Consider the following 21,346-nt stretch of genomic DNA (forward strand, 5'->3'; position numbering starts at 1 on the left):
GCCTGGGCTCAAAGCTGGGTTTTTAGGGTCTCTTTTGTGGACCTTTTAGGAGGGTGCCTTGCCATCCTCACTTATCACTTAGTGGTGAGGGTGGGCCTTACCTAAGAGGTAGACCTTCTTGGGCATTGAGGACTATGTATGGTCCATGACCAATCGTTTCGAATCAAGACTGCTATAGGAGTTGGTAATTATTTGGATTAAGATTGGCGTAGCGGTTTATGGATAAGGAGTTGCTCCTATTTGTTTGCTAGGAAGTGACGTTCTGTTAGTACCACAACTGGGTGATTGGCTAATAGGATGCTAGATAATGATTTTGTCTTAGAAGACACGGAGTTGTTCTTTGTTTATAAGCTCGCTAAAATAGCAAGCTCCAATCAGACTAGTAATGACTTACATTTACTTGATAGAGTTTCGGGATCCTTGTCTGTTTCCTATTTAAGTACATGTTAGACTCTAGCCCATTTTAACGGCTATTGAATCTAATGCAATCAATATCCTTTAAAAAAGAGTAAAACCCACCACTAGGGTCAAAACTTTTCTCCACCGGACAAAATGATACCCAACTTTCAAAAGTGATCAAAATGATACCTAAATTTTTTAAAGTGATCAAAATGATACCTAAATTTTTAAAAACAAATCAACTTGATACCCAACTTTCAAAAGTGATCAAAATGATATCTAAAGTTTTAAAAACAAATCAATTTGATGCCTCAGTTTATTTTTTTTAGGGCCAAATACTGGTTACTACTCTGTGGTTTAGGTCCAAAATCAATTCAGTCTCTGGACTTCTAATTTCATCAAAAACACCCTTGTACTTTCAATTTTGATCTAATAGGTCCAATTCATTAATATTCTGTTATGGGTTCAAGTTATAGTTAGATTATTTGTTGAAAAACTATTTATTTGATAGATTTCTAATAGTGAGACTCACTCCAAAATTGACTATGTAGGCCACCTCAACACCACATCATAAAACATAGGCCATATATGAGACACGTCAACAAGTTAAATGACTCATTTGTCGGAAGACTAACAAATTGGACCTATTAGATCAAAATTGAAAGTGCAGGGGTGTTCTTGATGAAATTAGAAGTTTAGGGACTGAATTGATTTTGGACCCAAACTACGTAGTAGTCAGTATTTAGCCCTTTTTTTTTTTAACTTCTTTGTTAAATCAAATGCAAAATCAAGCACAAAAATTGAAGTGATTTGTGGTCAGAGGGCCATCAATCATCTATAACCCAATCTTCTTCTTCTATAGAATTAAAAAAAAAATCTTCCATTCAATTTCAATTCTACCATCAATCGTACAAACAAATAAAGTTCGGATGTTTCCCAACTTCTAAAGAAACAAAGAAAAATGGGAAGGGAGAGAGATGCAGAGATAGAAGAAGAAGAAGAAGAGAATTAACAAAGTAAAATAAAAAATAATTGAAAAATAGTTTTTTGTGTAAAATATTATTATAACCTCATAAAATATTGCACCATACGTGATCAATTTTAACAAAAAGTTACAAAAAATTAAACCGAGGTATCAAATTGATTTGTTTTTAAAACTTTAGGTATCATTTTGATCACTTTTGAAAGTTGAGTATCAAGTTGATTTGTTTTTAAGAATTTAGGTATCATTTTGATCACTTTTAAAAATTTAGGTATCATTTTGATCACTTTTGAAAGTTGGGTATCATTTTGTCCCTTAGAGAAAAGTTTTGACCCTAGTGGTGGGTTTTACTCTTTAAAAAAAGAAAAGAAAAAAAAGAACTAACCCTAGCCTTATTCTCCTAAAACAAAAACTAACCGTAGTCTATACACTTGAAAGTATAAATAACTGTGTGGCTATGGCAAAGGCCGCCAATCAAATAGCTATGGATAAGGCTAGGAAGATAAATTCATCCATATGGATCGGAGAATCTCAAACGGGAGAATCTCAAACTCCTTGTGAAGGGCTTGTAGCTGCTGCCATTTCAGTATTTCATCTATGTTGTACCTTGATACTTGTTCATACAATTCCAAATGTGTTTTAAAGTGTCATTTTGAAGGATAGTCTCCAAAATGACATGATCGACTGCCTGAAACAGATATTTTTTCATCAACAGCCATTTATTTGCATTATGCTTGGACTCAAACATAATTGAAGTTTGGGATCTTGGGGGAATCTATCCCTTCATAGCCATGGAATTCCAAACTCCAGAGAGGGACGTAGAACATCTTAGTTTTCGCTTTTATTTAGTGGAATCACTGGGTGAGCTTTTGTTTGTGGAGAAATGAATGGTTTCTGGTGTATTCATATATGATATTCATAAGTTGAACTTCACTGCCTATGTGTGGGAGAAATTGGAATGTTTGCAAGAGCAGGCTCTAGTTTTGAGCGAAGAAGAATTATCCACTAGAGATTTCCCGGAACTTGAAGCAAACTGCATTTACATAGCCAAAAGAGAGGAAAGAAATTCTGATGGCCATGCTGTTTATGAGAAATGTCCAACAGTTGTAGTCTACAACTTGCAAAACAACGGTTTCAAGTCGTATTATATGTACCAAGAGGATAAGCCCATATTGCATTCACCACTTGTTTGGATTGTCCCCAGTCCGTATGAGGTAATAGGACATATTAGCTCAGGAAGATTGTATTACAACTACTGCTACAATCACCACAATTCTATTTTGCCTATGCCGGAAGGGACACATCTCTATTTTGCAACTGTTATTGTATTTTTTTTATGGATTAAATACTTGTTACTTCTCATACTTTTCCCTGAAAAACAGTTTGGTCCCTCGCCTTTTAAATTAAACTGAAATGATCCGAAATGACTATTATGCCCCTCATTTTCTATTTTTATTATTATTTTTATTTTTTTCTCTATTTTTTTAATTTTTCTCCCCTTTTTTTATACTCTCTCTCTCTCCCTCCCTCTCTCCCTCTCTCCTGGCCGCACGGTCTCTCTCTCTCCCTCGACCTCTCTTCTTCTTCTCTTCCTCTGCCATCACCGGAGACCACCACTTCCGGCCACCATCCATTCTCCAATCCATATCCAAAACAAAGTCTCGAGTTTCTTACCAGAAAAGAAAGAAGGGAACTTCAATGGAAGAAGCAGACGCATTACAGCTAAAATGCGCAGCAGAAGCCAAATACAAAGAGTCCAACTTCAAATCAGCCCTCAAATACGCCAAGCGAGCGCATCGCCTGAGCCCGAACCTGGACGGCGTCTCCTCCATGGTCACCGCCTTCGAGATCCTCCGCACCGCCCACAAGAACGCCGCCCCAAATCCTCCCAACTGGTACAAGATCCTCCAGGTAGAGCCCTTTGCCCACATCAACACCATTCAGACCAAATACAAGAAGCTCACTTTTCTTCTCCACCCTGATAAGAACCCCCATTTGGGCTCCGACGAGGCCTTCAAGCTTGTAGGGGAGTCCTTTCGGTTCCTTTCTGATAGGATTAGGAGGAAGGAGTATGATATGAAGCTTAGGATTGGAGAATGGATGGTGGCCGGAAGTGGTGGTCTCCGGTGATGGCAGAGGAAGAGAAGAAGAAGAGAAGTCGAGAGAGAGAGAGAGATCGTGCGGCTAGGAGAGAGGGAGAGAGGGAGGGAGAGAGAGAGAGTATTAAAAAAAGGGGAGAAAAATTAAAAAAAATAGAGAAAAAAATAAAAATAATAATAATAATAGAAAATGAGGGGCATAATAGTCCTTTCGGATCATTTTGGACTGTTATATGAGAATTAGAGAGAATAAGGACTATTCAGTTTAATTTAAAAGGCGAGGGACCAAACTGTTTTTCAGGGAAAAATTTGAGGAGTAACAAGTATTTAATCCTTTTTTTATTATTGGATCTTTCATAATTTGATCTTGGTTCTCAACTGCACAAATTTCGTTTTTGATTGGAATAGATGCATCTACTAGGCTATGCAGTCTTTTTGATTTGTCAATCACACGGTGTCTTCCTAGGCCCATAGACTAATCCGTGCTCGGGGGATCTTGTCAAAACGCTTCCTCCCCCCTGGCCACCAAGAATATATTGGGATTTAACTCCAATAAGCGTCGACGAGATTCGAACCCGGGTGTGGGGGTTCCACACCTGGAGGCTCTTACCAACTCGACCACCAGTGGTGGTTAGGCTATGCAGTCTTTAGTTTAAGTCCATTTAGTAATCCTTTATATCGGTTGGTACGGTTAAAAAAAAAAGTTCAAATTTGAAACCACAAATTATTAAATGTACTTATAGCATCAGTGCGTACTCACACGATACATTTGCAAGTGCATCCAATAGAGAGAGCATATATGATGATTTGTTTTGCTAATTATAACTTTATCAAGAGTTTTTTTTTTCGCAGTTATAATTGTTCGTTAGCTATTACATCTGACGTTCATCATGATAATGAATAGTTAAACAATTTTTCGATCTCGCAAATTTATGCGGATATAATCCCCTAACAGCGGACAGGACTGTTTTTCAAACACATTCACACGGATAGACAGTTCTATGTGCAAGTAGTATTGACAACGCTTGCAATGCTCACAAATCATTAATCCCTCGTTATACCGTGTGTATTGACGTATTCACACAAAAATCCGTATGGATTCTCATCCGTGCGATGGGTACTTTTTTTCTAGTAGTGATCCTTTACTGAAAGAATCTTTTCGGCAAGCTTAAATAAAAAAAATTGACCCGACTAAAAAGAAAAGGAAAAAAAGAAGAAGAAGAAGAAGAAGAGAATTTGTAATAAAAAAGAAAAAGGAGAACTAAACGAAACCCAAGCCCAATGCAATAGCAAGAAAATGAACCAAGCCCAATAGTATGTGGGCTAATAATAGGAGGCTTCTCTTAGTATTCCTAGGGCTCGATTGGTCTCCATCTCCCTCTCTTTCTTTCTGAAACTCAAATCAGAAACTCGAAGCTGCTCTCTCTCTGCGACCATGCTTTCAGGGGACATACCACCAAGCCAGACCATATACATTAAGAATCTCAACGAGAAAATCAAAAAAGAAGGTAATTCTCTCTTTCTGTTGCACCCTTTGTTTGGTTACTGAGAAAAAAAACCTGAGAATGCGACTATAACAGAACTAAATGTTGAATCTTTAACTCAATCTAAAGCCAAATTAGTACTAATAGGCTTGACTCAGCTGGGTTTCTTTTGTAATTTGGTTTTTGGTTCTCCTTAGCTGAAGTAGAGGTTTAGGGTTTTAGTTTGAATTGGGGCGAATGTAGGGAAATTGGGTTTAATTGATGCAGAGTAAGAAGGTATGCTAGTGAATTTATGCTCGCAAGTATTGGAAGGACCATACTTGGTTGCCAATTGCAGGGATTGATACGGATGCTAGCATTTGGATTTGTGGATTTGAATTGGGGGATTTAGATTTGGCTATCTGGTTTGAACTATTTGCATTAGGGTTTAGGGATGTATAGTGTTGTGAATCGAAATGAAAACATTAGATGTAGGTGTTGTTGTGATTTAGTTCTTTTGTTTCGACTAGTCAACTCAAAAGCAGATTTTATCAACCTTAAAGGAACACTTTCAAGAGTCTCATTAAGCAAATTTACACGAATAGTTTGTTCTTCTGAAGCTCCTAAAACGATCACAACATCAGATTTTTATGTCAAGTTCTGAATGGTTCTGGTTAACTTTGGGTGCCTATTGGATCTTGAAACTTGAGGAAACAACAGTATATAGGTCGTGACATTAGAGCTGACAGTTTTTTTTTATCTTTAAGAGTCTTGGTATCTTTTTGGACTCGTCTTTCCGGTTGATGGCTTGTTTAACTGCTTTTCTTAGCTTCTGCATAGTTTTGTATGTAAAGTAGGTTATGACAATGTTCTTTTCTCTTTGCAGAATTGAAGAGGTCCCTCTATTGCTTATTCTCTCAGTATGGAAGGATTTTGGATGTTGTTGCCTTGAAGACACCCAAGCTTCGAGGGCAAGCATGGGTTGCATTTCTTGAAGTGACATCTGCCAGTAATGCTGTGCGCCAGATGCAGAACTTTCCGTTCTATGATAAACCCATGGTGAGTCTGGATATTTGTTAGTTTATTGCGCCTATGTTGGACATGTTTGTTAAAGTCCCAAGCTTTCGTGCCTAACCTTTCTTCTTCCATTAGATCATAGACTCTTATTTGTGTGTATGTGTGTATCCATGTCATGTCTCTTTTGGCATAGGCATTACATATAATGAAAGAGGAGGTTGTCAAATACCTATTACCTGGTCTCTTAAATAAAACAAGAAAAAATAAAAACAGAAAAAAAAGGGAATAGCATGGACTAGAAGATGTGTTCAGCTGTTGACTGTAAATGTCACAGTGCCTCTGTTTTGACTTTCTGGCATAATGTTGCTTGATTACAGCTTTATACTTTTATGTTTGCTTTGATTGTTATTTTTTCAATAAAAAAACTAATTCTGATATTCTATATCCATTGAACTTTTTTATCTAAATATGGGAATTGTTGGTGTCATGCAGAGGATTCAATATGCAAAAACAAAGTCAGATTGCATTGCTAAAGTAGAAGGAAGTTTTGTTCCAAGAGATAAGAAAAGGAAGCAAGAAGAAAGAGGTGACTAAATCTTATTTTGAAATTTTCTATAGTCTTGAAGCTTTTAATAGCATTTCAGATGATTTTAATGCATAGCAATACTAGGGTTAGAATGAATAAATGAATAGTTTAAGAAATGAAAAGGGAAGGACCAGCTTACTTTTTTTTTTTTTTTGGGGAAAGGGTTATTTGTTAGAATAAGGGAGACTGACTGTGTATATGCTGTCATTGATCTTGGGAGCACATTGCTTTCACTTGAACCAATAGAGGTTTTGACATATACTTCATGTTAGATGGGGAAATATGGTGTTGGGTAAGTGGATACTGATAGTGATTTTAATAGTTTGAGAGACTATTATCATTTGCTTAAGGCATGACTGAAGAAAAGGCAGTCATTTTGGCTTTGAACTTTGTCAAACTTAATATCTATTTCTGAATCATATATTGTGTTGTTCTTGAATGGTGATTGACCTAGGTTTATAGTCTAAATTTACCACGTGGCCTGCTACTGAACATTCAGATTTGTGGTTTATACTGAAAAAGAAAATGTTTGCTCAAATAGTTTCTTATCTTATATGCAAGTCATAATCTGAAAATAATTCTTTTGGTAACAGCTGCTGACAGAAAGCGGCGAACTGAAGAAGGGCCACAATCTGCTCCAGCAAATGGTGGAGCTACTGAAAATGGAGGCAGAACTGTAAGTGTTTCCAATTTATTCATATATTTAACTTGCACTCCAGATGTTGAAAAATGAGTTCTTTTAAGTGCGGTTGATTTAATTAAATTTTGTGTGTTGTATTATCAGCAGACCTCATACCGCAGTGGTAATCCAAATGCAAACGAAACAGCAGCTCCTAACAACATTCTGTTCATAGAGAATTTGCCCCATGAAACCACTAGTGCAATGCTGGAACTGCTCTTCAAACAATACCCAGGGTTTAGGGAAGTTAGAATGATTGATGCAAAGCCAGGCATTGCCTTTGTAGAATTTGAAGACGACGTACAGTCATCCATGGCCATGCAGGCCCTTCAAGGCTTCAAAGTCACCCCGCAAAATCCCATGGGCATCAGTTTTGCCAAGAAGTGACCAAAGAACCATTCCTATGTTCCTAACTGAAAATAACTCTTCCTATTTCCTGTTGTGAAGTGTTGTTTAAATTTGTGTTTCATTGAGGATATGTAATAGTTGAAGACTGAAGAGTATTTAGTCATACTTTACTCATGTTGACTTCATGAAAATGCAGAAGCTATTGATCCTATGTTTGGAACTTCCGATTATCATGGAAATGATGCAAGATGAACACAATTTTCTCACCCCCTTCCACACAAGGCCATCAACCTCTGAATTAAAAATATGAAAAAACTATATGCAGTTCATTAAAGCAGAGGTGCATCACACTTAACATTTCAACAGCTAAATCCAAGTATAGCTCGTTTCTCAATCCCATTCTTCCTGAAGTTCATTGAGCAGCTTTCTCACAATCATACCTAGACTGACAAGCACAAATCAAGAAGAAAAGTAGATCCACATTTGTAATCTTGGAATTGAATTTCTGGCAGGCTGCAGAGAATGTGCGCAGCAATCTAGTACCTTCATATATCACACATATCTTGATGGAGTTGTGTTTAATCTTCGATGTTGTGCTTTCCGGTGATAATATAATGGCTGTTGGCTCGATGGGTACTAATTACTAAGCATTACTTTACTGATTTTACCAACAAGAAGAGATCCAGTGGACAAAGTTAAAAACTAGGTACATGTTTCAAATCAAATCTCAGAAGGGTTTGCTACTTGGATCTCGTAGAGAGAGAAACTCTGCCTTCTCTCTAAAAAAAACCCAGCCGACACAGCTTTCCCCCTCCTCCCCCCTTTCTTGCCAGATCTAGATCTCTTTGATCTGGATCTTTGGCTTGAAAGTCGGGTGAGATACCCTCCCTCTTCGTGAGGCTTTTTCCCTACCCTTCTCGTGGTAGCTCTCTGCCACGGCGGTGGCCGGTATGATTTCTCTTCTGCTTTTGTTTTCCTTTCATCCCCAGATCCCTTCTCCCAACCGTTCCTAATTTATCAATTCCAGTTTACCCATCCCTATCAACCCTCTGTTCTACTTTTTTCTTCATCCTCCCCATCCCTACCATCCCTCTTCCTTCTCAAGTCCTTTCCCTCAGTCCTCTCTTCTCTTTTCCCTTTCTTTTCCTCAATATCTCAAATCTCTTATTCTTCATGGTCAAGGTGCACATCTTCCTCACCTTTCAGACTCCACTTCACTGATAGCTCGTTGGTCCTCTGGAGCTCCGACGTCGGCGTCGTTTGGATCGTCTCTTTCAACGGGGTTGTCCCCTTATTGCGTGTACATCCGATGAATTCGGTAGTGCAACAAGGGTCTGCATGGTCTTTGGCCGTCTGTCCCTTTGATCCCTTTGTGGATCGTTTATTTTTTTCTTCTTTGTTGGTCCCTTTGTTTGTTTCGGAAGTTGTTTTGTATGGTTTAGAGATTTGGGTTATGGAGATATTTCGATGGGTTCTGTGCTGCTATTCTTGTATGGGATTGTTGGTTGGACTCCAAGTTTTCGCCCGCCGATCTGGTGACGTTTCTGTGTCACCCTTGGGTTTGGCTGGTGGCGGCGACGTCACTGCCTCATCTCTCTCCTGGTCGATCTGCACTGTGTTTGAAGCTTGTTGGGCTGTTTGTTTTCGTTTGTTTGTTCTTTTTCTTTGAGCCCGGTTTGGGTCTTTCGCTTGTAATGTTGCTTCTTGTTAAATAAAAATCCTCCCATCACCAAAAAAAAAAAAATCAAATCTCAGACTTGCTATGTACAAGAATAATTACAACAGTGAATATATGAGATTAATTGTCAGCATTTTCTTCCTCCTCCTTCCTTTTTTTTTTTTTTTTTTTTTTTTGCTAAAAGATCGTGGATAGGAGAGGAAAAAGCCTCCCTATTGCACCATTTTATTAATCAAAGAAGAAGAATGAAGGAGGAGGACCAAAACCAATACCTCGGAGAAAAAAAAACAAACAATAGACTAACTAAAACGAAATTGAGGCAGACCGGATGTCACTATTACAATACGATACTATAAAAGGTGGAGGATCATCCCGCCACACCAAATTAGAACAAGACGTACCATGATTTGACAAAGCATCAGCAATTTTATTTCCTTCCCGAAAAATATGAGAAGCTCTAAAGATCATATGAGATATTTGGTATAAGCAATTCAACCAACGAACTCAAAGAGACCAAGGGACAAGAGAAGGTGTACGGATATAATCAAGTACTAGAGATGAATCAACCTCCAACCAAATATGTTTCCAATCTCGAACCCAAGCAAGCTCAATGGCCTTTATGACAGCCATTATCTTCCCTGCAATCGAATTAGGAATCTCAAGATTTGAGGCAAAAGCTCCAAGAAATTGACCTTTATAATCCTGAAAAATAGCACCACAACCACCAACTCCCTCTTCATGTTTCCATGATCCATCAGAATTAATTTTCACCCAACCAAGAGAAGGTGGGAACCAATTAACTTCAACTGCTCTAGGAGCACGACGAGGCAGACATGGGGCTCCAAAACACTTCAATATTCGTAGCTCTTGAACAGTACTATGCATGGGACTCGTTGTAAGATGACTAGTTGCTCTTATATGCCCAGATATAAGCCTACAAACAGCTTGAACTGAGAAGCAACGACCATCAAATCTGGTTTTGTTCCTCACATGCCAGACAAACCACAAAATGGAGGTGAAGCAAATAAGCCATAATTCCTTTAATTCTCCTCCTCCCCTCTCAAACGTCTCCCTTACTTTCTTCTTTTCACTCATCACTTCATTCCATTTCAGTGATTTCACAATTCACATAAGTTGTGTAGGCACTAGAACAGTTGATATGGTAGCCACACCAAAGAGATGAGCACAGTGAGCTCCGTGATAGAATTTGATATATCAGGAAGCGACCAAGACAACCTTCTTTGAATCTTAGAAGCTTATTTCACCACCACCAAATCATGTTTCTGTTACGCTATGATCTCTATTCTTACCTATATATGAACCACAAGAAGAGCTAGTGTCTACCAACTGTTTTAAGTTTACCAAGTAGGGGTTTAGTAGCTATTGGCCATCGTAACAGATCGAGAAGCAGATTCAGGTACAAATTAATGTACAATAATGCATTGTAATGAAATAAAGGGAATCTAATTCATAGAACTAAAAGAACAACGAAGTTCTTTCTATACTTATTATTCAAGAAGAACTACATAGAGAATTGAACATAACCACTATATCTGCCCATGCCACGGTGTGCAATCATACTCCCTTCGTACGTTGTTAAAATAACAATATCCATCCCGCCTTATATCTTCCACAAACAAATTCCATATTTGCAGACGATGTCTATTATTGAACTCCTTTGGTTGTATGCAACCACTACTACACAAAAGGCTTCACACGACGGTTTAAAACTGTCGTCTCACGTTTTGCATTTCCGTGGTCTATCGAGGCGTCGTCTGATGAAACGCTGTCAGACGACGGTTTTCAACCGTCGTATACCGATCATTGGGTCGACGGTTTGTAGCTAAATCCGTCGTCTGATAGACCGACAGATCTGCCGACATGCTGTCGACAAGTTGTCGATAGAAATATGTCGTGGTGTGACTTCTACTCATACCACAGTTTTTAGGATTCCAGCGTGGTGTGACTTCTACTCATACCACGGTTTGTAGGATTCTAGCGTTGTGTGACTTCTACTCATACCACGGTTTTTAGGATTCCAGCCTTGTCTCTTTGTTGTACAAAAGTCAGTTTTTATTTTTAAGACGTTGTGTAAATTGTATACACACGACAGTTCTTCCAGCATAAAATGTGGTGTGATGACTTAAAAATTCAGTGCGCGCGCTTTCACACGACAAATATAACTTTAACCGTTGTATTGTGACATTTGAGACGATGGTTTTTGCTTACTTGTTGTCTGTGTGTGTATCCAACAATGATATCAGTAAGAACCGTCGTGTGAATTGTAGAAATTTTGTTTGATTCCACCCTATAATCCTCATCATACGACATATTTTTCTATATATTGTTGTTGTAATGGCAAGATTTAGATTCTGGAATGAAAATGACCAAAAGAACATAAAATTAATCATAATAGATAGTTGTTATAATCCCGTAACAATCTAAATGGGTCTGATAATGCTAATTGTATCTACAAAATAGGAGAACAGAAAAAAATCCAAGTCAAGTTCTATTCACTGATCTCCTGCTCTTCTTAGCTTTTGTCTTCAAAATTAGGCTTCACTTCATAACATTGGCACTCTCCATGGCCTAAAGAACAGTAATGGGGCTTCCTCATTGAAAGAGTTCTAGGATGTTGCAGTGCTCCAAATACAGGAAGTTGTTGTGCTAATTATACAGCAGCCAAATACTCTCATTTGGTGCTCCAAGTACTTACATTTACGGCAGCTACAGCATTCTCAGAATCCACCGCTTCCTCACTGCTGCTAACCAGACAAGAAAATAAGCTTAGCAGCTATCCAAAGAATAAAGTTTTAGTCTGTATATATGCACGTCTTGTATACAATTAAAAAAACTATTAGCTTTACCAACATTTTTCAGTGCATCAATGACTTACAGAAGCAACCAAGAAGCAGAACTTAAATGTCTCCCCTCCTTCACAATAACCTATCATGCACACAAAGCACGACTAAAATTGATATATTTAAGCCAAATACACCAATTCTCGGCAACTAATTCCAAACAGATATCACTAGGATAAAAGTAAAGGCCATTTTACTCTAATTCTTCATTCAAACACTGCAAACAGAAAAGGTACTAGCAACACAGTGCAACACTTGATTTGTTCAAATAGCCAAAACTCCCTAAGTGTGAAACCAGAGCCAGTTTGAAAAAAAACAAAAATATAAGTTATAATGCCTTGATTAAAGAAGCTATGAAATCACACACATACACACACAGCTATCTATGTTAATTGTAGTGAGGAAGGAGCAGAGTTAACCAAAGAAAGAAAAGGCAAAAAAAAAAAGAGCAGAACACTGCTTGTTTTGCAGACTTTATCTATGTAACCTCTTGGTCCAAATAAATGACGTGAGATAAAGTAGCTGATGAGTAAAGAGAACAAATCAAGACTAAAAGTTCTCCCATGCTTCAAGCTGACTAAGAAAATATACTAGAGTGACAATTGGTTTACTCTCAAGGCTAATGGAAAGTTACATTATCGAAGGTATGGGATCCCTGCAATCAAGTAACACTAAGAAAGTTGCAAATATAGGCACATAGTTTTTGAAGACAGAGGACAAATGCTGCAGCTCCTACTAAAATACAATTGTCAAGCCAGCTACAAGATATGTGTAATTGAAAAGGAAAGACAGAAACTTTCCAAATCAAATTGAAGCAGAACAGAAGAAAGATTGAAACTCATAATGGAAATAAAGGGTTGTGATGATTTGCAACCTTCACATCAGCAATAATAAGATCAAAGTTTATGAAAAGCAGCAAAAGCAAGGAGCTTGAGCTTACTTGAATGGCCAAAACGCAAATACACAACCCAAAATGCAAAGCAGCAAAAGCAAGCTGCTTGAGGCTTCCTCCTCCTCCTAAAACGCAAAATTAGGCACATCCCACAATTAGTCAAGGAACAAAGTAACTACTTCTACATAAGACTTGGTCAAGAAAGTAAATGAAAACATCAAATCACCTTCGTGAATAAACATCCAGCAACGAATCATTGTCATCCACTATGGGTATTGAACTAACTTCATCTGCAAAAGAAATATGCAATAGTATTAGCCAAGTAGAACCAAGACTGGTTATAGATAAAACCATGTAATTAGACTCTAAGTGTAATAAAAGAGAGAGATATGATGTTATACTCACTGAAAGAAAAAAGAGAAAAAAAAAAAAATAGAAGAGTTGAGGAGTAAAGATGCCCTGATAAAATACAAGTTAAAGTTATACATACTGACATAAGAATTAGAACTTGATTTCTGTATGCGATAGAATTATACCTTGTAATATATCACTTCTGATTCTTTATCTCAAACTCATAAATTCCTACTGTATAGTTCACAATAACAGAAACCATATATCTCAAATTCAATGCTAAAGCATCAAGTCAAAAGGCTGCTTTATCTGCCAAACTAGAACAACAACAGCAACAAAAAAAACAAACATATAAGAATTGCAGCACAGAGTCCATCCCTCATTATTATCATCTTGATGAAATTGAGAACTTCTGGAACCATAAAACCCATACAATTGCCCTGCACCTAATCAAAGACTATTTCTTTTTCATAGAGTTTACCAAAATTTAAGCTAAACCAAAATTAAAAGCTGAATTCAATTAATACCGTTGTTGACTTGGTTGTTGTCTTTTGGGTAAGCTTATAGTGACAGAACCCAATCGGCAACTGCGTCCTTGTCAATCTGAAAATCCAAAATTCCAATCAGTGAATGAAAAAAGTGAATCCCTTAAACGGCGATGTATTGAGGAGGAGAGAGATGACGCAAGCGGTGGAGAGCGCAGAGGAGGTCGAGGCCGGAGACGACGAAGTAGGCGACAGTGAGGCGGTTGATCTCTTGGATCTGGTATTGGTGGGGGAGGAGCTGGTACATCATCTCCAGAAAAGTCACTTGCTTTTCTCTCTCGAGACTCGGAATCCATGGCCGGAGATGGAGATCCAAGTCTCTGTTAAGCTCCGGTGACTCAGATGCACAATTTTAAAGTCTGCTTATGAATGTCAGAACTCAAAACATTGCATCTGTAGTGAATCGAAACAGTAGAGAAGTGAGAAAGCTGACAAATCGAAATCGAAATAGAATCAACACAGTAAAGGAGACGACGAGAGGAGTGGCCGGCCTGAGGCAGAGGAGTGGGGAGAGAGAAGGAAATGTCGCCGGTGAAAGTACCCATGATGCCGCCAATAACAGCATCCACTGGTGACGATGACGATGACGGCCTCGACGAGGACGAACTGCTTGGAGAGACAATCGTGGAAGCCATGCTCGAGAGTGAATGGTACCAGAGATTGAAAATTGAAACCCTAGAAAATTGGGGATTTTGAATTCAGCAGAGAGTGAATGGGGATCTGGAAGGGACATCGGAGGCCTAACAATGAAACCCTAGTCTCGTTGTTGTTGAAGAAAAGTGAATGCGATTGAGAGAGAGAGGATGGGAAGGGATCTGAGGTAGAGTTGGTTTTTGTTTTGGTTTGTCGGGGTCGGGTTTGTTGAAGAGAACCGTGGGAAGAGAGAGAGGCAGGCTGGCTCTTCAGCCTCTGAAATTGTCAAAGTGTATTTTTTTTTTCAGTGGTTTAAAGCTATTGGGCTCTCATTTGGACAATATTAAGTCTTTAGAGAAGCCCTCACACAATGGTTTTCTAATTTATGTTGTCTGAATGCCAAATTTTAAATTTTGAGTTTGCCTCCCCTCTTAAACTGGTTGGGGGGAAATGGCTGGGGAGGGGGGAAATGGCTAGAAGGACTTGTTTCTGTCTTGCATACCTATTGATTCATACCACAGTTTTAGATTATCCGTCGTATCACCAATACATGATACAGCTCAAAGTTTGGAGTTTGGGGAGAAATTTGGCACCATTTAAATGGGGAAACTTGCCGTCCAGTAATCATTTTAACCTCACACCACGCTTCTATCTATAAACGTCTTCTGAAATAATTTATAAATCCAACATGAAAAACAACCGTTGGTTGAATTCATATTAATTAGAAGACGGAAATTTTACAACCGTCGTCTCAATAATGAGAAATGATTCACACCACGGAAAACAATGTACCGTCGTATGAGAGGTGTCGTCTGATTCATTTTCTGTAGTAGTGAACCAAGTTGTCAACAACACCATCTCATTCGGCATCACACTCCAATATGGTATTCCTCCGAAGTATGCTTAGTGAAAAAACAAAGTCAAAGTGTGATCCATAGGGAATCACTAGACCACCAAAATCGTGCTTCTGTAACAATGTTGAGATCGATGGGAGCTCCACCGAATAGATCATTAGTGATGTTAACATGCATTTTTGCATTAGTAGCAGCATCACAAATAGTTAGGAACAGAGTAAGCAAGATTGACAGTATATCATTTCTTGCAAACAAGCTCATGATTGTTTTTAGGAGGGTTAAGGGCATGTATAGCAGATTCCTTATCATTGTCTCAATTTTTATAGTGCCTGATTTGTGACATTTAATTGTGTCTGATTTCACTTTTAGCAAATTAGAGATCTCTATATCAATAAGATCAAGCAATGTAGATTACACTTTCAAAAAGTTAACTCTATTTAATTTGAATGCCTTTTCAAAAGTAGGCATACGCCACTTAAATTATCATGCTCGTACATGGAAATTCAAGTGGCCATAAACCACAAGTACGTTCACAACTCCATATGTTTGGAACTTCCGATTATAATAGAAATGATGTAAGATGAACACAATTTTCTCTCTGATATTCTCCAATCTCCACTCCCTTCCACATAAGGCCATAAGCCTCTGAATTAAAAATCAAAAAACTATATGCAGTTCATTACTCTATCATTTCAACAGCTAAATCCAAATGTAGCTCGTTTCTCAACCCCATCTCTTCCTGAAGTTCACTGAGCAGCTCATTTCTCACAAATCATACCTAGACTGACAAGCAGAAACAAGAAATGTAGATCCACATTTGTGACCTTGGAATTGAATTTCTGGCAGGCTGCACACAATGTGTGCACCAATCCATATATCACACATATCTTGATGGAGTTGTGTACTAAAGATCACTATCACTACAATAAATATGGCCTATAGATACCATTCAATCCCCACAATTACATCAATGGTGACAGCACCCAAAAAATACTCACCATTCCTTTTTTTTCTTTGGTCCGACACTCACCAAAGCCCACAAACGTGTCCCTGCAATTTAAAACAAATATTTGTCTAACTATTCACAACTCACCAAACGCGTCTTTGTGTATATCAATCAAGGGCAAAGCCCTCTCCTCAGAAACAAAACGCTAATTCCTGTTTGGATCTCTCTCTCTCTCTCTCTCTCTCTCTCTCTCGTCCTCCTTCTCCTTCCTGTATCTCTCGATCTCTCAATCATGAACAAGGTAGTAGATCCAAAATCCATGCAGATCCCCCACTATCGATTTTGGATCTGCTCCGATGGTGAAGTTTCTGCTGGAGCATCTGGAGAAATCGATTTTGGATCTGCTCCGACGGTGAAGTTTCTGCTGGAGCATCAGTCTTAATCGAGTTTGGATCTGCTCCGATGGTGAAGTTTCTGCTGGAGCATCTGGAGAAATCTGGGTGTGGGATATTAGACGGGTCTTGCTGGGCCGTTCATTGCGAGAAGAAGATTGCCCGAGTATACACCCGCCGCGGATGGGTACTATACATTTTACCTTTTCTCTTTGTTTCGACTACTTTGTGTTGAAATTGAAATGATTTTGATTATTACAAATGTGACAAATAGAAATTGATTCTTTTCCTTAAATTTGAACCTCAAGTTTATTTATTTACATACTATATTTCTGGAACAGATTCGTGCTGGCCATCTTAGTGGTGATTGCCACTGTAAACGTGAATTTTTGCTGTGCCAAGAAGATTCGAGAATTGTGAACAAGTGAGTTTCTCAGCTATATATTTAAATAAGAAATTGAGATACCCTCTTTTGTTTTCTTCCTTTGCATACATAGTGGAATACTCTGTTACCAAGAAGATTCGTGAATTTGTCTTTCAAAATTTGAAATAAGGGAGCTCGATGACTTCTTATAATTCTACCTCTCACTTGTTTATAGTTTACACCGACTTAGGTATCTCAGTAGGCTGTAGGTGACCATTTTTGGTATAGCCGCGTAACAGTCAAGTTATTCACCTGTATGTATATAAACAATGAAAATCAGATTATGGCATAGCCGCGTAACTATTCTTATGGGTTTTGTTGTTCCCCCGACAGAGAGGAGGCGACAGTAAAAAGAAAGAGAGAGAAGAGAACAGGGAAACAAGAGAAAGAAGAAAGAAGAAGAAGACGGGAAGCTGTGTGTGTTTTCTTTGATCAGTTGGTATTTGTCTACTGTTCTGCTTGAATTATGTGTTTTTCCTTTTTTTTTTTTCCCTCTCCCATCTTTACTTGAAACTTGGAAGTAGAAGATCAAGGTTTTATCACTTGAGAATTCCTTGCAGTTTGCATCGGCATAGGGTTGGAAAGGGTGCAACTTTTACTAGCTTGGCTTATTTTGTGTGATAAGGCTGAAATTTATACAACTTTTGGCCTAGATAAGATTAATGTCCTTTGCTTAAATTTATACACTTTAAGGTGGTGTCGTTTGTTGGGGAGCTGTATCTTCTTTGCTTTTAAGGAGGAGTAGTTTGTTAGTTTGCACTCATTGGTCTGCAATTTAGTTAGGGAGGAGCAGTATAGTTTTCATGCAAGGGCTTATAGATTTGCCTATTGTTATTGTTTTCAATTCATTATTTGTTGTAAATTTGTCTGTAATCTCTAGGGAGGAGCAATGTAGTTTTTATGAAAGAGGTTATAAATTTGTTTGCAATCTTTGGGCAGTTTAAATTCAGTTTAATTTTTGATATTTTACAATGAGTTGTTTTAAAAGGTTTTTTCTGATTCAATGATGTCCAGTTTGTATTTGGATTATATTCACTTTTAGGTAAGATTTTGGTTTTACATTTGAGGTTTGCGATGATTTTCATGTAAGATCGTTTGAGTAATTTTGATTTTCTTTAGGTATCACTGAATTTCAATTTAGGAATAGGGGAGGGTCTATCTTAATACATGTGAATTGTTTTTTGGCTTTTGTTTTATCTGTTTTATAATTACTTTCATGATCTCATTATTGTTTTTTTTTTTGGGTTTTGCAGATTGTGTGCGACGGAATTTTGTATCGTTTCACTGCCATTGTTCTTCTGTCTGTTGATTAACATTATCTTCATCTCTTATTGTTATTCAGGTAGACCTGTCACAGTTTATTATCTTGATTTTTGGTTTCGTCTGTTTTCGGTGCTTTTCTTTTTCGTATTCAGATCATAGTTTGTGTGATATTGCTGCTCTACAATTGTCTAAATTCAATTGTTTGATTCTGTAGGCACTGGGAACAGTGTGCTATCAGCTTCTGTTACTTTGGATTCAGGTATGAATTTTATAGGAACAATTATTTGCTGCACTGAACATTGAACAGTTATTTGTTTAAATCATTGGTTTTTATGTGAACCATGATTGCTGACATTCAAGAGTTATTTACTTCAGTGAGTAATTTCAGTATTATATGGTTCGGTTCTTAAGATTTGTTCATATCCTGCATTTGTGCTTTATCTAGATCAACAGAAAAAAGAAACAATGAATGGAAGACAAGTAGGTTTGCATTTGTTAATACTAACTACTTCTATTTTCGTTTTCTCTTCTTCATGGTTTTTGTGCTCATTGCGCTCTTCTCTTCTCTTAGCTTGTTGCTCAAAACATAAGGGTAGATCATCATCCTGGTGGTGGGCATTGGTTTGCTGCGGGTCTCTCTCCTAATGTAAGCTCGCTGCTCTAACTGTTTGGTTGTCCACATCTTTAACCTATCTTTTCTATAACAATGCTTGCTCCTCTGCAGATTCCAGGCAGAAACAGGGTCTCCATGCATAGCAGCCCACATTTTCAGGATTGAAGTAGCGGTGAGTCTTCGTTATCCCATCATCATATCAGATTGTAGTTGTTTTGTCCATGGCTTTGTGTAACATAATCCCTTGAGAGTACTTGAGAAAGTTAGATGAAGCTCTTGAGGTATATACTTACAAGTCATGTGCTGCCGTTTTCTATGACAGTCTTTAGCAATAGTTTTTCTTCTAGACACTGTTTGGTTGTGTAATTATTTGATTAAAAGTACTTCCATGTGAACTCAATAACTTGATATGAATGTTAGGTTGCTGCTCATAATTTTGCTCCTGTGTTCATAATCTACAATGCTGGAACTGATATTCTAGATGGCGATCCTTTGGGCAGGTTGAAATTAACATCTTTCTCTGATCTTTTTCAGTCTTGGAGAATATCACTTGCAGTCATGACTATGATCTATGAATTGTAGATGTGATCTTTGTTTATGTGGCTTGTTTATGTAGTCATCCATGGAGGAGAAGTGGAAGTTGCAGATATGATGCCTAGATTTGTTTATTTTTTCTTTCACAAAAGTGATTTGATAACAACTATTGAGGTTGTATATTAATTTTCATTTTTTTTTAAATTTGAAATATTGCAGTCACCATTGTTAAAATAGTGTGTTTTCTGATCATGGGGCCCACAGTTTGAAAGTCACCAAAAAAATTGATAGTGCCTTTTTGAGTCTTTGTCACGCCAGCAATGGCAACAATTCAGGAATTGGTGTCTAAGATGGTGGCTATTGCCATTACACACCAATCATTGTTGTCTTTTACTTCAATCCACACCATTGTGAATGGTGTTTATAGGTCAGTTTTGTGGTAGTGTATACTGATTTTAGCAACAAGAGGAGATCCAGTGGACAAAATCTAAAACTAAGTAGATGGTTCAAAGGAAAGTTGGGCTTTATCTCAGACTTGCTATATATGTACATGGAAGAATAATTACAACAGTGAATAAATGAGATTAATTATCTGCATTTTCTTCCTCATCCTTCCTTCTCAAACGTCTCCCTTAGTTTCTTCTTCTTTTCACTCATCACTTCATTCCATTTCACGTCAGTTGTGTAAGCGCTACAACAGCTGATTTTTTAGGTAAATATAAAGGTTTCATTCATAGTAACACAGGTCAGAATGGCACAATACATAATTCCCACTAGAGAGGATAGGTGTCATTACACTCGAAACAATTCCGCTCCTATACTCAGGAGCCTAGCAGAACAACATAATTCCAAACTAAATATAATAGCAGACAAAGTTCCAGATGCCAATGCGCTCAATTGCGGTACACCAAAGAACTTTGCACTAGATGTGTAGAATCACCGATCATTTTGTAGGCTAAGCACAAAGGCTTTGGTCCCTAAAAAACTTAGGAAATTATTGAAAGTAAAACAAATTACTAACATAGCAGAGGCCCAAAAAAACCTCAATCACTCAAGCCCAAATAGCAGCCCAAGGAATGAACCAAGGAAGAGCCCAACTCAAGGCCCAGCAGTATTGGAATGAACCAAGCCCAGACGTCCTCTCTCTCTCTCACACACACACACACCAGGAGATAGCACCGCCGCTCGACCTTGCCGCCACAGCTCCGAGCGACCCGCACCGCCACGTCCCATGCTGCCTCAGCCTCCGCGACTCGTACCCCATGCTACCATGGTACTATGCCAACTTGACCCAATCAAACCGGCCCGCACCACTACAAAACCAAACAACGATGCAGCGAACTAGATCATAGGCTCCCACGATCCAAACGTCTCACCCCGATCCTGGAAACTCCCGACGAAGCGCCGATACCCACCGTGAATCAGAGAAGACGCTCAGAGACTTCCGCCAAAACCATCATACCGAAACCTCAAGCAGGAACCCTTCGCCCATGAATTCTCCTAGGCAATAGCATCAATATCCCGTCAAGTAGCAGACCGCAGCACGTCGGCGAGGTCAGGGGCCAGCCAAGATGTTCGGGTGCCACCGGACAGGACTAATCTGCACGGACACTGACGCCGACGGCCTTAGAGTTTTCTCATCGCAATTCTTAATCCGCTAGAACAGCTGATTTGGTAGCCTCACCCAAGAGATAAGCAGTGAGCTCTAAGATAGAATGTTGTTAAACAACGACAAGCGTGGTCCGTGGCCCACCATTGTACTGATACTGTCCTAAATTAACTACTCG

General features: G+C 38.4%; 2 protein-coding genes and 2 long non-coding RNA genes across 16 annotated transcripts; 3 read left to right on the forward strand and 1 right to left on the reverse strand.

Moving 5' to 3' along the window:
- The first annotated feature begins 4,829 nt into the window (after positions 1–4,829).
- LOC133732840 (U2 small nuclear ribonucleoprotein B'') lies at positions 4,830–7,784 on the forward strand. 2 transcript variants are annotated; one of them, XM_062160431.1, is made up of 5 exons: positions 4,830–4,988; positions 5,830–6,002; positions 6,453–6,546; positions 7,140–7,222; positions 7,331–7,784. In XM_062160431.1, exons 1-5 carry the CDS (start codon positions 4,916–4,918, stop codon positions 7,610–7,612), a joined length of 705 nt encoding a protein of 234 aa, XP_062016415.1. In that variant the 5' UTR covers positions 4,830–4,915; the 3' UTR covers positions 7,613–7,784. The 2 variants fall into 2 exon arrangements, with proteins under 2 accessions (XP_062016415.1, XP_062016416.1); XM_062160432.1 differs by having other exon boundaries at positions 7,334–7,784.
- Positions 7,785–9,755: 1,971 nt separating this feature from the next.
- On the reverse strand, positions 9,756–10,346 carry LOC133730299 (uncharacterized). The gene has a single exon (XM_062157920.1). It carries the CDS (start codon positions 10,344–10,346, stop codon positions 9,756–9,758), a length of 591 nt encoding a protein of 196 aa, XP_062013904.1.
- A 3,811-nt stretch (positions 10,347–14,157) lies between these two features.
- On the forward strand, positions 14,158–14,665 carry LOC133734409 (uncharacterized). Its single transcript, XR_009858255.1, has 2 exons — positions 14,158–14,298; positions 14,397–14,665. It is a non-coding gene; the product is annotated as an uncharacterized LOC133734409 (long non-coding RNA).
- A 1,751-nt stretch (positions 14,666–16,416) lies between these two features.
- LOC133732399 (uncharacterized) lies at positions 16,417–19,997 on the forward strand. Of its 12 annotated transcripts, none has more exons than XR_009857094.1 (8): positions 16,418–16,912; positions 17,067–17,149; positions 17,483–17,588; positions 18,403–18,491; positions 18,627–19,058; positions 19,137–19,306; positions 19,446–19,525; positions 19,779–19,997. It is a non-coding gene; the product is annotated as an uncharacterized LOC133732399 (long non-coding RNA). The 12 variants fall into 12 exon arrangements; XR_009857097.1 differs by lacking the exon at positions 19,779–19,997 and adding an exon at positions 19,642–19,715; XR_009857098.1 differs by having other exon boundaries at positions 16,421–16,912; positions 19,137–19,197; positions 19,779–19,995.
- Positions 19,998–21,346: the final 1,349 nt, after the last annotated feature.

This window comes from Rosa rugosa, chromosome 2 (genome assembly GCF_958449725.1).
Source record: "Rosa rugosa chromosome 2, drRosRugo1.1, whole genome shotgun sequence".
Lineage (NCBI taxonomy): Eukaryota > Viridiplantae > Streptophyta > Magnoliopsida > Rosales > Rosaceae > Rosa > Rosa rugosa.